The 17,530-nt window shown below is 42.3% G+C and overlaps 2 protein-coding genes across 2 annotated transcripts in view; one reads left to right on the forward strand and one right to left on the reverse strand.

The window, feature by feature from the left end:
• The window catches only part of unc5a (unc-5 netrin receptor A), a 256,125-nt gene extending 251,550 nt beyond the window's left edge, over positions 1-4,575 (forward strand). Inside the window, exon 16 of the mRNA XM_037675082.1 lies at positions 4,228-4,575. Coding sequence (XP_037531010.1) covers positions 4,228-4,393 — 166 coding nt within the window. The 3' untranslated portion in view covers positions 4,394-4,575. The remainder of the gene's footprint in view (positions 1-4,227) is intronic.
• A 6,226-nt stretch (positions 4,576-10,801) lies between these two features.
• On the reverse strand, positions 10,802-16,922 carry pdlim7 (PDZ and LIM domain 7). The gene is made up of 6 exons (XM_037675083.1): positions 16,898-16,922; positions 16,610-16,850; positions 16,258-16,438; positions 16,049-16,169; positions 11,908-12,023; positions 10,802-11,595 (listed from the first exon to the last, which is right to left on the reverse strand). Exons 1-6 carry the CDS (start codon positions 16,920-16,922, stop codon positions 11,509-11,511), a joined length of 771 nt encoding a protein of 256 aa, XP_037531011.1. The 3' UTR covers positions 10,802-11,508.
• Positions 16,923-17,530: the final 608 nt, after the last annotated feature.

A 17,530-nucleotide genomic window follows, 5' to 3' on the forward strand; every position in this document is an offset into this window, starting at 1 on the left:
CCCCCCCCCCCCCCCCGGTAATGAAATCAAATAGGAGCACCGAGTTCGTCCAATCAACTTTATTTAGCCCAATTAATTACAAAGCAACAGATGCAGTGCAGCTTTAATTAGCGACGTTGTGCTCAACATAATCAATTCTCATTTAGGGTTTAAAGGGAGGAACAGCTTCTTTGATGTGCGAGCCGTCCTGTACGACGTGTTTTCCCCGAAAAGGCAGCGGTCGCTCTGCATTCTGTCACGCCGCATTTCTCTGTTTGTTTCTGTCGGAGTAAAACATTCAGACGGAGCAGAACCGATCGATAAAACTTAAAATGCCCAGAACCTTTTATTTGATCTTTCTCTCTGTGAGACTGTGCAAACGTCCGTGTCTGAGCCGCACACGATAAGCTGCCGTTTCACGCAGCGAGGTGAAGAAGCAGGCCTGACATGTTGGAAGCTCTGGGCTTGTGTTTTTATCTGAATAATGACACAGAGGCTCATCTCCACACACTTTTTGACCAACATACGCTTTTGTTGTTTACTTGCAGCGCAAAGGAAGCTGGCTCAACATGGCAGACTGACACGGTGTTATCGGTGCAGCCATGTGTTTAAAACCATCACTGGAAAAGCACCAGACAGAAGAAATGGGGGGGGGGGGATGCTCAGACCTTTCTAAGAAGGAAAGTAGACTGTGTTGTTCTGTCTGTCTGCAGAACAGTTGAGGCCCGGGACATTTGGAGAACAGAAGAAATCCATTAAATCAAACAAACATCTTTGGGTACTGTGGGGATCAGGTCCCACTCAGCATCAAATATACAGCCAGCCGGGCCGGCTGCTTTGTTGTCATTGATTGGGTTTGATCGAAACGAGAAAAGGTCACTTCCGACTTAACGCTGAAACTCCGTACAGGATTTACTGTTTGGGATTTAGGGGCAATTTCAGCTTCAAATGGAACGAAGTTACGCTGTTAACTCCTAAAGAAAAATCCCAATCTGTGTTGTATCTGATGGCAGCTTCAAGAGCTCGACCCCACTGTTTTAACTTTTTAATCACCTGCTGCTGCAGGGCGAGGGTGGGCAATAATGTTTCTGTTACCAAACATGAACCACTGGACAGGTTTTAATGAAACTCCCACAAAGAACGTGAAAAACGGCTTCAATATAGTAATTTTTATACAAACCGGATTCCAAAAAAGTTGGGACACTAAACAAATTGTGAATAAAAACTGAATGTAATGATGTGGAGGTGCCAACATCTAATATTTTATTCAGAATAGAACACAAATCAAGATCAAAAGTTTAAACTGAGAGAATGTATCATTTTAAGGGAAAAATCTGTTGTTTCCAAATTTCATGGAGTCAACAAATCCCAAAAAAGTTGGGACAAGTCCATTTTTACCACTGTGTGGCATCCCCCCTTCTTCTTACAACACTCAACAGACGTCTGGGGACAGAGGAGACCAGTTTCTCAAGTTTAGAAATAGGAATGCTCTCCCATTCATGTCTAATACAGGCCTCTAACTGTTCAATCGTCTTGGGCCTTCTTTGTCGCACCTTCCTCTTTATGATGCGCCAAATGTTCTCTATAGGTGAAAGATCTGGACTGCAGTTTGGCCATTTCAGTACCCGGATCCTTCTCCTACGTAGCCATGATGTCGTGATTGCTGCAGAATGTGGTCTGGCATTATCGTGTTGAAAAATGCAGGGTCTTCCCTGAAAGAGATGACGTCTAGAAGGGAGCATATGTTGTTCTAGAACCTGAACATAGTTCTCTGCATTAATGGTGCCTTTCCAGACATGCAAGCTGCCCATGCCACAAGTGCTCATGCAACCCCATACCATCAGTGATGCAGGCTTCTGAACGGAGCGTTGATAACAACTTGGGCTATCCTTGTCCTCTCTGGTCCGGAAGACATGGCGTCCCAGTGTTCCATAAAGAACTTCAAATCGTGACTCATCTGACCACAGAACAGTCTTCCATTTTGCCACACGCCATTTTAAATGACCCCTGGCCCAGTGCAAACATCTGAGCTTGTGGAGCTTGCTTAGAAATGGCTTCCTCTTTGCACTGTAGAGTTTCAGCTGGCAACGGCGGATGGCACGGTGGATTGTGTTCACTGACAATGCTTTCTGGAAGTATTCCTGAGCCCATTCTGTTATTTCCTTGACAGTGGCATTCCTGTTTGAGGTGCAGTGATGTTTAAGGGCCCGGAGATCACGAGCATCCAGTAGAGTTTTACGGCCTTGACCCTTACGCACAGCGATTGTTCCAGATTCTCTGAATCTTTTGATGATGATATGCACGGTTGTTGATGATAACTTAAGTCTTTGCTATTTTACGCTGGGTAACACCATTCTGGTATTGCTGCACTATCTTTCTGTGCAACAATGGTGGAATTGGTGATCCTCTTACCATCTTGGCTTCTGAGAGATACTGAGAAGGTCTTTTTGTACCCAATCATGTTGTCAATTGACCTAATTAATGTTAATTGGTCTCCCAGCTGTTCATTGTATGCTCATTTTCCTTTTTCCAGCCACTTATTGCTACTTGTCCCAACTTTTTTGGGATTTGTTGACACTGTGAAATTTTGAATCAACATATTTTTCCTTTAAAATGTTACATTTACTCAGATTAAACTTTTGATCTGTCATCTATGTTATATTACGAATAAAATATTGACCTTTGCCATCTCCACATCATTGCATTCAGTTTTTATTAACAATTTGTTTAGTGTCCCAACTTTTTCGAAATCTGGTTTGTAGATGTTGATCAACGTGTGTGTGGTAGTACCTGATACTGATCCACAACACACATTCTGAGCACTACTAGACTGTGTAGGGCAGGGGTGTCCACACATTTCCACAGGTGGGCCAGGACTGAAAGGACTTGTGGACCAGAACAGTTTGAATTTAAGAAAAGAAAAAAGTTTAAAAAGCGTTATTTCCCCCCTCATTTTTAAACTCTCAACAACTTGAAAAATATTTTGGAGAAGGTTAAAAGTTTAATTTAAATTATTGTAGATTCAAAACAGTAGGAGTCTCATAAACATTAACATTTGTGTATTTATTTTTTTAATTTATTTTTAATAATTTATTAGATTTTTGGGGTCTGTTATTTGTTTTCTTGCGCTTGGAAAGTTCATTTTTGTTTATTTTCAGAGACAAAAGCCTAAAATGAGTAAATGTTCTTTTAAAAAAAAGCGGGTGGAGCTTCATTCACCCCTTTGGACCATGGATGGCTCAAAAGGGCCACAGAAGTTCTGGAAAACAGCTGGCAGTCACTAAAACAGATTCATGGAAGGTTTGAAGGGACATTGATAAAGTTGATCAACTTGTATGTCGATGATATCACTTGACATTTTTAAAAATAATATACAGTTTTTCCACATCGATTATTTAATCAACTGGAATTATTTTCTTTGAAAACACTTGTTTTAGCCAAGTTTTATGAATAATTATCAAAATTCTACTTTTTGGTAGAAGCCAGTGAAGGTTTGTTTTAGGATTAAGGGTTTAATTATAGCAAAATATTTGTATTATACTTCATATAGCTCATTTTGACAATATTATTTTAATCTGTTTTGCAGTTCAACCTAAAAATTTAAAAATGATCAGCATTAAATCTAAAGAAGGTCCACATCTGCATCAACCTCTTTAAGCCTGTGGGTTGAAATGATACCATTCTTTAATGGCAGTTGTGGGCCGCACAAAATCACTCCAAGGGCCACAAATGGCCCACGGGCCACACTTTGGACGCCCCTGCAGGGTCTTTCTTTAAAACTTTACCATTAACTATTTGAACTTCACATTGAGTGTTAGCAAAATTTCTCATGAACCACAAGACAAATTTTATTTAAACTATCATCATGAGACGAACATCAAGATGGCCGCCACACTAAAATTGCTCTAATTCAGTCAGTTTTACAGATATTCAGCTAACATTTAGTGTCGTTGTAGCTCAGAGTCGTAGCTCAAACGTAACTTCATTATCAGTTTGACCAGAGTGGCTGCAACGGCATCATCTCTGAGGCTACAGGACGATCTTACTATGAAACTCTGTCAGGAAAGGCAGTGGGCGTTTGATCAGACCCTGACAGTGACAGAGTCACAGCAGCACAACAAACATCAGCTGAAGGTTTCCCTGCTGCAGAGAAAATATGCATCTGTCCTTGTGTGATGTGTTCACGTTTCATCTCTCATTGTCCTCTCTCTCTCATTTCTGCCTCCCCTTGTCTCCCTGACGCTGCAGACACATGAGTTTCTTTGCATCCAAAGCGAGCCCGACCTCTGTGATCCTGGACCTGTGGGAGGCGCAGCATTTCCACAGCGGCAACATCAACCAGCTGGCCGCGGTCATGGCTGACATCGGCAAACAGGAAGCCATGATATTCCTGGTCTCCGATGGCGAGTGCTAACCCAGAAACGGGGACAGAGGACACAGCAAACGTGCCGGAACTAAAAACAGCAGCAGGAAACGAAATGCAGCGCTGTCCCAATGTCCCGTTTTCCTTCACTTTAGATGTTAAACCCTTTATCCTTTCAGAGTAAAAGGCTTCAAACGACGGATTGAATTGTGGGTAAGAATTGAGATGTGTATGGGGGAAAACACAAAGTTTTTTTTTTCATCAAATGTTTTCAAGATTTATTAGCTCGCACCTGCAGAGTCATTATAAAGAAAATAAATTAACCTTTTGGTTTCACAAGACGGAGCAATATGCAACAAGATGTTTGGACTCTGCTTCAAACCCTGGTTTTAAGAAAAGGCGTCGGCCATTTCAGGTGAAAGAAGGGAAAAGGTCAAATATGCAATTGGCAGGTTAACACATTATCTCCGACACATTCTCACGAACACGATGACGCGTCTGTCATACGTGTAAACGGTCCGTGGAACGCACACCGCAGCTCGTCCGGTCGGTGCCGGTTTTCAACAGCTCGTTCCCGTCTCACCTGGTTCTGTGTGCTCTTACCGTCCAGCCGGTGTCTCTACTGTGAATGTAACATCTTGATTCAGAGACGCTCCACAGCCTCTTCTGCTTCAAAATCAATACGTGTGAAGCTCAGCCTCTTTAAGAGAGGACTCTGGATGTTGTGTCTTCACTGAAGCCGTATTTCAGATGTCATTTCTAGTTCAGTCCTGGTTTATTTTCAGTTAAACCGATCGGCTTCGTTCTCTTTCACTGATTATTACCGCAGCCGTTCATTGTGGCGTGTTTCTGTTCCACATGTCACAGCTAATGAAGGAGCCATAGCGCCAAAAGGCGTTCTGTGTGGACATTGAATGTCGTCAGAAATCACTTCTAAAATGACCCCCCCTGCATTATTTCTCCAGCATACAAGTACGGGCCACAAGGAGATAATATACTGTATGAAAAATGTAGCACATTTTACCTCTGAAAATACAAAAACAAATTCAAAATCCTCACAAATTAGTCACGTTAAGAGTCATTTTGCAGCCTGTTTGTTATTTATAAGGAAGTTTGGGTGGAAATTCAATATTTGCTTCGTGGCGAACAGTATTTGTGCATCAGAGTGAAGAAGGCAGATTTCTAAAGTCTCTCCTCACTGAAGACCATTTCCTGTTTTATTGTTTTTCTTTTGAACCTGACAGCTACGCTGGTTCTCCTTACAGTTTTGCTGCTCGCTCTGATTTACACGGTAATTTCTTAGTAAGGATCTGTTAAATCAGGCAACAGAAACCCAGGTGGACTAAAGTCCACAGGTTCAGCAGAGTACTTCACCAAGGTGTGAGCAAACTAGCCATAGTTCTGTGTCTGCCTCAGGGTTGCATGTGAAGTCTGTTTCAAGTTGTAAAGAAAGCCCTAAGTCCTTCTGATCGTTGACGGGGATTGCTTTAACATTAAGTGGAGCCTCTTCTATGATTGTCACATATATGGAATGTGTATTTACAGTTGGGGGGGGGGGGGGGGTTGATCCCATGCAGATTTTGTTTTGTTGCTCACTTACAAACAAACGAACGGTCTCAACAAAGTTCAGTCAGGTCATCTGGATGGTTGCTTTTTTTTTCTCCTGAGACATTTCGTCCTTTGTCGAAAGGACTTCATCAGTCCGAGGAGCCAAAACAAACTGTGTCCCACAAACAGCACGCTCACGTAGTGGGCCAACCAGTTTGCTGGTGATAAGATGGTCTCTGGGGCCCACCCTCTCCCCCGTCGACTCCTCTGAAGCAGCCACAGCCAAAGTGGTTCAGATCATCAAAGTTCCTGCTCAATAATCCAGGTAGAAAATCCAACAAAGTTCAGTCAGGTCATCTGGACGGTTTCTTTTTTTGTTGTTGTTGAGACATTTTGTCCTTCATCCAGAGGACTTCCATTTGATGTTTTAAAACCACTTTGGCTGCCTCAGAGGAGTTGACGAGGGAGAGGGCGGGCCCCAGAAACCATCTTAATCACCATCAAACTGGTTGGTCCACTATGTGAGCGTGCTGCTTGTGGGACTCAGTTTGTTGTGGCTCCTTGGATGAAGGACGAAACGTCTCAACAACAACCAAAAAAAAAAAAAAACGTCCAGATGACCTGACTGAACTTTGTTGGATTTTCTACCTGGATTATTGAGCAGGAACTTTGATCCCTTTATGCTGGTTTCATTTTGATGGAGAGACAGGATATGAAGAGTAGAAGAGTGTCGAGTGAATTATTAAATGTCCAATTAATGACGCGGTGCTTCGTGGAGAACTCTTTGTTGCAACTCGAAGCTTTTTTTTTTTTTTTTTTTTTAATTCAACCTTTATTTATACAGGTTAATCCCAGTGAGCCTCGGGGACTCATTCACAAGAGAGACCTGATTGCAGCTTCAGCTCCGTCTACAGAGTGAGGAGATTAGACGCCTCCGTGACGTGCTGCTCTTGAGCCTGTCCTTTGTGGGCTCGGTGGGATGGTTTGGGTCATTGTCCTGATGGAAGAACCATCTTCAGTGTCCAAACTGAGGGGGCTGCCCAGTAAATCAGCAGATTATTCAGTCGATATTCAAATCAATATTGCATATGATAACAAACATATCCCAGACACAGACCTGTGTGTAAAAACGTCTGAACATGGAGCGTCCGTGGGTCCAGCTCATGTCGTGAACACAACATTCAGCTGTAATGTCACCCCCGCATGTTCCCTAAAATGGTATCGTAGATTTGGCCCCTCAATACAGTGAAGACCTCTTGTTTCTTAAGCAGAGAAACAGTCCCAAAGCATAATGTTTCCACCTCCGTGCTTTACTGTGGGGGGGGGGGGGGGGGGATGCTCTTCAGCTCATTTTGTTTCTTTTTAGTTGATGTTCTGTCTCTCTCCATTAAAATGAAACTAGAATAGAAATTCAACTCTTCGTAGGTGGGCAAACCTACAAAATCTAATAATGAGCCCCTTCACTGTAGATGTCTTTTCTGTTCTTGTTTTTTTTTGCTTGAAGCACCTCTGCTCCTGATTCTCCCTCAAATCGTTAAACACGCCTCTCCCTCATGAACACTTATGACCCTTTTTATATAGAGATGCCATAAAATCAAATTGTACCTTTTTAAGAAACCCTTGGATTATTCCCTTATCAAACAAAGTGATGATTACCCCAAATCATCGCCACATTGTAATATGTAAATAGTTTTCTATAGCAGCCGTGCGCTGTCACTTTGCATACTGTATATCAGCAGAGTTGGTAACCAAAGTTTTAGGAACATCGTGTGAGTTCACGGTTTTTACTCGCAGCTAGCGTTAAAATAAGAGTCAGAGCTGCCATTTTGTCTCAGCTGTTTCTCTCATTTTCTTCTGTTTGTTTAATCACGTGTCGGGTTATTTCATCACTTTGTAAACAAATGTAAATTATATTTTAATATGAAGCCAAAAAAAAGAAAGAAAAAAAGACACCTAACTGGCGCAGCATTTGTCAAGTCTAAACCGTGACGTGTTTGCCTATAATACTGTTCTTTGGCGATCTAGCAGTGATTTGCAGTGTTAAAGGTTTAGAGGCTGTTTTCCAGGAAGTTTTTCTACACGTTTCTGTTCGTCCTCGTTCTGCATTCGCTCGCCCGACGATCGTTTCTGTAACTGAAAGCATTTAAACACGCCGCCGAGGGTTAGTGGACCTCCTCTCTGGGACTGTGTGAAGGCTGATCGCAGGGGGACATCGTTCCTCGGGCGATGACGGGCCAGTGTTGACACAGCATGTTTAGATGAGCCTTGGCAGTCGTGCAGTGTGTATGGGTGTGTGTGTAATTTCAGCAGCCTTGTCATTGTCTTGGATGTGTCGCCTAAGCACATTTCAGTAATGTAACTCACCAGCCGCCTGGATGTTCGGCATCTATCTTCACATCTGACTCGTCCAACAGATCTGCGACTACCGTGTGATGAATACCGTTTCCCTCACGATAAAAATCTGATGGTTCTGTACGACACGTGTCAGTAACACAAGGTTTCCACTGTCACTCCACTCCCTCCGTGTTCAGAGGGGAAAATGTTACATCTCAGCACTGTACTCTTTGTCACTCATTACTATTCAGTGTGGAGGACGTAAACATGTTAAAGCGTGTGTGTGTGTGTGTGTGTGTGTGTGTTCCTGTCACTGACTGAACTGTTTTCTTTTGAACTAAGAACAATAGACTTCTGTACTTGTGAATGGTTTTCTATTTAGTTCCTTGGTTCAATGTTTCTTGCCTTTCTGCAAGTCAAAAATGCTGTATTTATTACACGCCACAGCGCTTATGCAATTGTATAATCTTTTTATTTTCTTTATTTTGTTTTTTTTTTTACCTTTTTGTGTTTCTTATTATCGTCAGTGTAAAATGTTGTCAAATCTTTTGTGGCAGTGGAAGAACCTTCCGCTAAGGGAGATTTTTTTTCTGTACTCTTTGGACAATGATAATGGATTTGTGGGTAGAATTTTGGAAATTCGTTTCTAAGTGCTTTCAAGTATTTACTTGGCCTTATGTATATATATATATCTATCTATGACATTTCAGAAACGTATGTATAGTAATTCAATCGGAAAATTGTTGTAAATAAATTATATATTGTTAAATCAAGGGCTGGATTCTTTACTTAAATAGCAGGTACTTTAGGAAAAGCTTTATACAGAAGTCCTGCGATACTTCGCGACTCGACATTTGCAGACTCGCTCTTTCATGAGTTTTCAAAGTACACGACACACGATTGTCAACTTTAATATTACTCAATTGAAAAAAAAAAAACTTAGGACATTCAGCCATTTTGTAGTTTTCTTTCAATAAGCCTAAAAGAACTACATTACCCAGAAGCCAACAGTGTTTCCAGCTGCTGCTTTCTGCCGAAATTCAAAGAACAGGAGTGGAGGAAGCAAACACTAGCAGAGAAATCGATGTGGTAATAGTTTTGCAATGTAAAGAAGTAAAGATGTTTCTGTGGAGCTCAGAACTGGCAGGAAAGTCACAAATAATCCTGAAGCTGAACTCGTCCTTGAAGTTGTATCATCTTCTCTGATGAGTACCCAAACACAATTTTGCAGTATTGTACAGTACTTTTTTTTTCCATTCAACCTTTATTTAGACAGTTTAATCCTATTGAGTCTCGAGGACTCATTTACAAGAGACCTGATATACGTATGTTGTTAAAACTACGTAGACTTAAGAGTTTAGAACATTGTAAGAGTGTGTGAAGGGTTTATAAAGCCTTAAAATATAAATAAATACTAAAATAAATGTAGGATTCCTACTTTGCAGTTTGTCACCTATCGCGGTGGTGTGTGGAACGTAACCCCTGCGATCATCGAGGGACTACTGTATTTATATTCCTCCAAACGAACAGAAAACATGTTGGATTTAGTGCCATCTAGTGGTGAAGCTGTATGTTGCAGCCAAGTTTAGACTAATTTCAGATTTGTTGTCTTTTCAGTTAATCATCGCTGACTCTGTGTCCAGCATGCTTTAGATCCAGTCAGATGGATTCAGCACACCAGATTCAAGGAAACGATTTACTTCAGCACCTTGTCATCAGCTTGTTAATGAGCCATTAATTTAAAGCAGGTGTTGCTGAAGCAGCCAAACATTAACACCTGCAGGGCAGGAGGTAACGCTGCTGTTGTCGTACACAGCGAGGTTAAAAAACAGTAGACATCAGATCTAGCAACCACGATGTGATAAAATGTACATATTTTAAAGTGATTTTCATGCATCTGAAATGTTCAAACAAAACACTGGATCATCATATATGAAAGAAACACGCGTTTGTTTCATATTTCCACACAGGTGGACTAAAATGCGTTTATGTGAACAAATATAAAGTTTAGTGTTAAACAGCCTGCACCAGTTTGATCCTTTACTGGTTTTTTTTCTTCTTGAAACTCCAGCACTGATGCTGCAGTTTGTAATTAACTGGCTCTAAATTTAATCATGAGTGTTTTTGAAAACATCTAGAAAAACTTCAGCGCAGCACACGTTGTATAAAACAAATGACCCTCTGGCCTTTATGGTAATTACTTTCTCATTTGGAAAACTTCCAGCATGAAAAGCGTTACCAGTAAGAACCCAACGACACGGAGCTCCACGCTGATTAGCTTCTGTTTGACAAACTGCAGCGATTTGAACTTCTGGATAAAGTTATTCGGATTCAACAGTTTGAGCAAAAATAAACAGCTTTATTAAGAAAGCAGGAGTTAGATATTAGAGATAATGTGTAAAAATAAAAACGAGTCTTCTGTCTTCACTGGCGTCTTAACAGCTCAACACCTACAGGCCAGCTCTGCAGCAACAAACACACGACGTATAAACTAATGAAGAACATGATAGATGTTTATTTGTGGAGACATAAATATAACAAAACTGTGATATCAAAAGCAAACCACCTTATTGCAGGAATGTGAAACACTTAAAGTTCTCTTTTAACTATTTAAATCTACACATGAAGGGTTTTGACGTATAATCCATATAAAACTGCACCAACCTCCAACATTTATATTCTTTTGGGGGGGGGGGGCTATTTGAACAGAGACGAGTCCTTTTCTGCTCGGCTGGCTTCCATTTATTAAATGAAGCTGCTGTAGGAGTCGACGAGTGGGCCGGGGTCCTGCGTGGGGGTCGGCACTTTGCACTTCCAGCAGGAGAACGGGCAGCTCATTACCTCAATCTGAGATTATTAGAGGCTCGACGACTCCTTCAGCGTGGAGACGCTGACTTGAAGTTACTTCAGAACGAACAAGGATGAGCAGAGACATTTCCTGACCGACACCTGCTAATAAATCTGCACAAAAAGTGACATTGTTTTTTTATTTCTTGAGAGAGACTCATTTTAAAATCAGCTTGTTTCTCGATTACGTCCCAGTTGGGCAACGCAGCGTTTGACTTTACGGGTGCTGAGGTCAGAGGAGAGCTCAGGGAGGTGGACGTTCGTGGAGCTGGCGTTAAGTCGAGTATAAAAACAAAGTCTGCGGGATACAGGAGGAGCTGAACTCTGTGTGTGGCTGGCAAAGTGGTTGGAGGGAGTGTGGAGTTTGTCAGAGGGTGGAAAGGGATAAAGAGGAGGCGGAGGGAGAAGCGTTTCCTCTGAAGACGTGGCTGGCTCTCTCACACTGGAGCGAAAGCGTGGCCTTTGCACAGGGGCTTATCCTTTTTTGAGTAGAACGTTTTCCCCTCCAGGTTGATTTGGCAGAGCTTTAAAGATGAAAGGAGACAGACACAGAGACCGATTGAGAAACCGAGGCTCAGAAACATATCAGACTTCACCAGTGCCAACGTGAATTTGCACACTTTTCAACAGGCCGGAGCGCACGTCGTGTTTACTTGCCTGGCTTCACTCGGTGTTCTTCGCAGGAGTGAGGAAGAGGAGGCACAGACAAACAGCAGGTGACGAGTTAAAAGGACAGAGGAAGAGGTGGGCCGTTCGGGTGGCGTTGCGCAGCGACAGACACAAGATATGGGCCGAAGAGAAGCCCGCAAGAAAGTCTATCCATCAAAATGACTTACGGCGCAGACGAAGCACGTGTCGTGCCAGCTGTAGCCCAAGGCCTCCAGGAAGCGATCGCCGGCATCAATCTTAAAGTCGCAGCCGTGGCATTTGGTGCCAAACATCTTTTCATAGTCTGCAGAGGAAATATGACAACATTCAAATGTAAAAAGCTGTTTTATCACCTGCAAAGATCAGCTCCGTGACCTCCAGCATCACGTCACTTTTACATGAAGTTCTGACGCTCGGATCAGAAAGCAGGCTTTGAGTTTGAGAGGTGAAGCTGATGTGATGCACCAGCTCCTCCTCTCTGAGGATGTGCGTGTTTAGGATATTTTGTGCAGTAGTGGGTTGGATTAGGATGAGGGGAAATTGCTCCCTGGTACTCGACCGGCTTTCATCACAAGGACTCTGGGAGAAGTGTCAGGTTATAACGCTGCTGCTGCTGGAGAGCTGAACAATCCCTGCAAGATGCTGAGGCAGCAGAAAGTTTATCACAGCTGAAGGCATTCTTCTAAGTCTGAGGACTCGGACTGCTCGCCGTGGCCTCTGATGAAGCAGCAGTTCACGTCGCAGCGTCGGTAGCGAGCAAGGAGCGCACGGCCGCCGCTAAAATATTTATAGCATAATCGAAGAGCACGCAGCATTTATAAAAGCCGACAGAGAAATGTATGGAGCAAAGAGCGGCTAAAGAGATTACAGCAGATGAAAACATCACACCGTGTGATCGACTGTGGGCACAGTCACAGCTCAAAGGCCCACAGCAGCGCTGCAGCCATGTTTGACTAAACTCTGACAAACAGCCTGATAAAAACTGAGGAAGGCGACCGTTACGACGGACAAACGTTTCCAAACCCTCGCTTCAGCCCGCTGGCTGCAGCTGTTCTGTAGCGTTTTTGTTCTGCAGGATGACGTGCGCTGTGCGCAGAACATCAAACATCCCTCAGGAAGTTGACGCTGTGCGATGGGACGCCCAACCAGTCTGCGCAGATTTAGAATCAATCTGTCAGACTCGATCCGGGCGTGAAGAGACGTGAACTCCTACACGGGTTCACATGTTTCCCAGTTGGTGCTGAAACTAATCAATCTGCACACGCAGATTCTCAGCAGGGTTTATTTATTTATTTATTTATTTATTTTAGTCTGCGTTTCATATTTGCTGCTCAAGCTGTTAAATAGTTTCAGGTTCGGATTAAATTTTCCAACATAGTTTTGGCTGCAGTTATGGTCTGTTCAGGATACGAGCTTCACATTAGATTTTATTTATCAACACCTGGTCTGAAAACTGAGATTCTGCTGCTACAAGATGTCCGTCATCTCCTTCATGAATCCTGGAGAAGAAACGTCCTTTTATAACCCTGATCGACTTGTTTTTATAATAATTAAGTCTTGATTTACGATATTATTAAAGTATTATTAGTGTTTCTTATCCCTGAACAATTCAGTCTCATAACCAGCAAATCCAAACAGCTGCTGTTCCACATGTATCTCCTAACCTGTTAGCCTGATAATTAAAGAGACAATATGGAACCTTACAAACCCACTGGGTGTCAGAACCGAGCAAGAAAACCTCATTGTGAAACTAGAAACATTTGCATTTCCTGCGAAAGTGCAGTGTGAATGATTATTGCTGAATATTTTTGATGAAAGCTGCTGAAGAAACTGAAACCAAGCTGTAAATCTTCAATCTCTGAACTCAAATGTAACAAATAGTTGGAATGATTTGCTAAAAAAAAGCAACAAAAAGAAAGCTTGGTGCCAGAAGTAGTAAAACTCTAGCAAAAACCATGAAAGAGCTAGCTTACTGACAGAATAAGTGAAACAAAGCAAGAAGAAGTAAGCAAAGAACCAAAAGTAGTGAAATCTTAACAAACACGGCAGAAGTAGCTAAAAACTGCTGAATTAGCATAAAACAGGGTAGAATTAGTATACACATGGTAGAATTAACTTAAATAGGGCTGAATGGTAGCACAAACAATAATAATGTAATAATAATGTGTTCAACATAATGGTACTTCTTCCAGCTATTTAAATGTCAATAATGGTGTACCACAAGGCTCGCTCGTTGGACCCACCCTCTTTACAATCTACATAAGTAATGTAGGTCAGATCATTCCTGATGCCTCCGTACATTTCTATGCCAACGACACAGTTGTTTATTGTTGAGCTAAAACAGTTGCTGAGGTTTTCCAACTTTTAGAATGTATTCGACATCATCCAGTCCGATTTGTTCCTCTAAAACTGACCGCCCTAAGGGATTTTAAGCTGCTGTTAAGTTCAATGCAAAAAATTAATGCAAACATGTTCCTATTTTTAGTACTTTACACCGTTTTATAATGTAGTTTGTTTTTACTTCGTTTTATATCACTTATTTTATTTACTGTACATTTTATATGCTTTCATATGAATGTTATTTGTTGTGTGTACTTAATTTATGTTTTTTGTCTAAAACAGGTTTCTCTTGTAAATGAGTCCTTGTGACTCAGTGAGACTAACCTGTAAAAATAAAGGTTGAATGAATGAACAAAGCAGGGCAGAAGTAGCAAAAACTGTACAGAATCAGCTTTATCAGGGCTAAAATTTCATGAATATGGCAAAATCTGCATCAGCAGGACAGAATATTAGTAAAAAAACAGAATAGAATTGGCATAAAAAGAGGTATTAGTAGCATAAAAAGGCTAAAATTGAAGGCAAAAAAGGGTTTTATAAATGTTCAATTAGGAAAAAAATGGCTGGAAAAAGCTGTTCAAAAAGTATAAATTGCTGGAGTACCAAAATCATAATGGGAATATCCTCAGTAAGCTGAACGTTTTGATATATGAAATGTTGAATTAGCACAAACGTTGCAGAATGAGGTAAGTACTGAAAAACATACAGAAGAGGGATATTAACAATATGGAGTAATAATAAAGAGAAACAGGAAAACAATTGGGTGGATGCAATAAATGGAGCTAAAAGTGAAGGTTGATTTGGAGACTCTTCAGTCATGATTGAGCGGAGCTGAGAGCGAGCAGCTGCAGCCACACGGAGCCGATTTACATTTTAACAGATTAAATGAGGTATAAATCGACATATTTTCCATTTGAGGCATAAAAGAGAGAAACCAAAAACCTTTATGGAAAATAAATTTAAATTTGTAGTTTGGATTTATCTAGATGAGCTGAACCCATCAGTCTGGCTGTAAACATTTTCTAATTAAAGATTATGTGAGGACTGAGAGGACATCCGTTCACGTCAGGAAAATGGGCTTTTAATGCCGAGGTGGATGTGCAGTACTGTGCACAAATCTTGAATCATCAGTCGTTGCTTCACATTTTTTCTTCCAACAAGCTGGATTTTCTTGAAATCTTTTAAAGTGCTCTTGATGGAAAGTCCTTTCAAAGGGAGTTTATTTATTTATTTTTATTTGGCTGCTTTTGCACTCGTTTCCAGTCCAGAACCTGACCGTTGCTTGACGTGATGTTTTTGTTTGAGCCACTTCACTCTGACCTGTCAATCATGCAGACAACCAAATGCTCCGAAGTGCAAGAAATGAACCACTGAGGTGTCGACACACAACAAACTAAGCAAAAAAACTAGTTTGAAATTGGATGTTTAGGCACGTTTTCATCTAACAGCTCAGAAAGAGACTGACTTGTTCACATCTTTCATTTGAATCTTTTTTTTTTTTTTTTTTAAAGAAAGGTATTTTGAAAGACTTTCAGAGACTCTTCATTTGCTGGAGCTATATATATATATAATTAGTCCTGACATTTGTTGTGTCTCTCACTTGTCCACTTTTGTTTTTAAGTGCAAACTTTACAGCATGTTCAGGCTCAGGTACAAGAACTGAATGGAAAATGATTAAAAAGTGTACACAACCAATAAATAAATAACTTTTAACAAAGCCTGGAGAAACATTGAAATTCAGACTACTTTGAAAGGTTACAGGAAAGTCAGGCTGCTTGGAAGCAAAACCTAAATAAATTAGAGGTGGATTAAAACTTGTGCACGGTCATCTTATTTTGATGCAGGTCTCCAGGGGGGCATCAGAAAAACGTCTCTGTGATTACATCAGAGTCAGCACAGACAGTTACTTTGCTTCGTTTTGAATGCCCTCCAGTTGTTTGACACTGATTGGTTCAGAGTTCAGCACTGGTTTGGGTCGGCCCGGCCTCTCACCTCTCTCGCAGTAAGGCTCCCCCTCCTCCATGTAGAAGGCCTGGTTCCTGATGGGGGTTTTGCAGGCGGCACACTTGAAACACTGAACATGGTAGGTCATCTTCAGAGCATGCATGATCTCCTGATAATGGACAGAGAGTTCACTTTTATCATCTTTGTCACTCACTCCGTGTCTTTGAATTTTCTGCTCATGGGGGGGCGGCTCTCACCCCTGCAATCTTCTTCTTGCACTTGGCGCAGGTGGGAGCGTAGCGGTTGTCATGGCACTTTGTACAGAAGACGGAGCCCCTCTCCTCGAAGAAGCCCCCCTCCTCCAGGACCGCCTTACACTGCGAGCAGGTAAACTCTTCAGGGTGCCAAGAGCGTCCCAGAGCCACCAGGTACCGACCCCTGGACCAACACACAGTAAGAGCACGTTACAATCAGGGCTGGAGGCTGCTGGATCCTGATCCCTGAGGACAGGAAGTGCAGCTTCTCGTGTTCGTGAACGAGGACGGTGCTCGTCCTCTGTGATACAAGACGATGTCATTCCACTAAATGCTGGAGCAGGAGCAGCCTCACCTGATGACTTTGTTGCAGGCGCCACATACTGGGGTCCTCCCGCTGCCTTCAGGTGCCGGCTGCACCGCCTGCAGGATGGAGCTGCGGTTCTGCATGGGCGTGGGCTGGACGGGCTGCTGGTGCTGGGTCACCACGGTACTGGTTTTATCTGGACGGTAGCGGTCAGCGAAGTTGGGGTCCGTGACCCACGGAGGTCGGCAGGACGGACCGGAACTGCCAGCAGCTGCTGCGGTCTTGGAGCCTGGACAGAAAGGAGGAACACCTTTAAGGTCTTTTCACGTGCACTACCTTGTGTCACGTAGTCATCACTCATGCACGTGTGCTGACACTTAAAGAGTAAAAATCTGTTAGCACAACCTCCAACAGACACTGCTGGGGTTGAGTTTATGCACCAGCAGGAGCAGAAACTCACCATCTGGTTGATCTGCAGTCTGGGTCTTGGCAGAGGGGGGGGTTGGCTCAAGGCTGAGGGGAGAAAATGACTCGTTAGAAAAGATACAACACACACAGCCTGGTAACCATGGTTACGCCTTTAAGGAATGTCATATTTGGTTATTAACATTCATGATCGTCTCTATTGTGCCACAAATCACCTTCTGTGTGAAGACTCTGCGTCAGCATCAGCAGGACGGGGGGGGGGGGGCTCTCAAATCTGGACTACTTCAAGGCGTGTGCAGGCGTGGGAAACTGTTTCAATTCTAAGGTTTTATGTGTCGTGAGAAAATAAAAACAATCTCAAGCTGTAAAACTATTTAAATCTAACCTTAAGTGTACCAAAACACAGAACAGATCGCACCGTCTTTATTTAACAAAACCACACAAAAAGAAAAAAGGATTAACTCCACTTTTGATTCCTCAGGATTTAGTGTGTGTGTGTGTGTGTGTGGGGGGGGGGTGAATATCAACCAGGTGCTGCTCAGT

This window comes from Nematolebias whitei, chromosome 4 (assembly GCF_014905685.2).
Source record: "Nematolebias whitei isolate Nwh7 chromosome 4, NemWhi1, whole genome shotgun sequence".
NCBI classification, from domain to species: domain Eukaryota; kingdom Metazoa; phylum Chordata; class Actinopteri; order Cyprinodontiformes; family Rivulidae; genus Nematolebias; species Nematolebias whitei.

Bases quoted from the DNA above. Each gene is read 5' to 3' on its own strand.
- pdlim7 (XM_037675083.1), bottom strand. From the start codon at position 16,922: ATGAGTGATGACTACGTGACACAAG. The intron at 16,851-16,897 runs GTAGTGCACGTG...CTTTCTGTCCAG, and splicing joins TGATGACTACGTGACACAAG to GCTCCAAGACCGCAGCAGCT. The intron at 16,439-16,609 runs GTGAGGCTGCTC...GTGTTGGTCCAG, and splicing joins GCCTGCAACAAAGTCATCAG to GGGTCGGTACCTGGTGGCTC.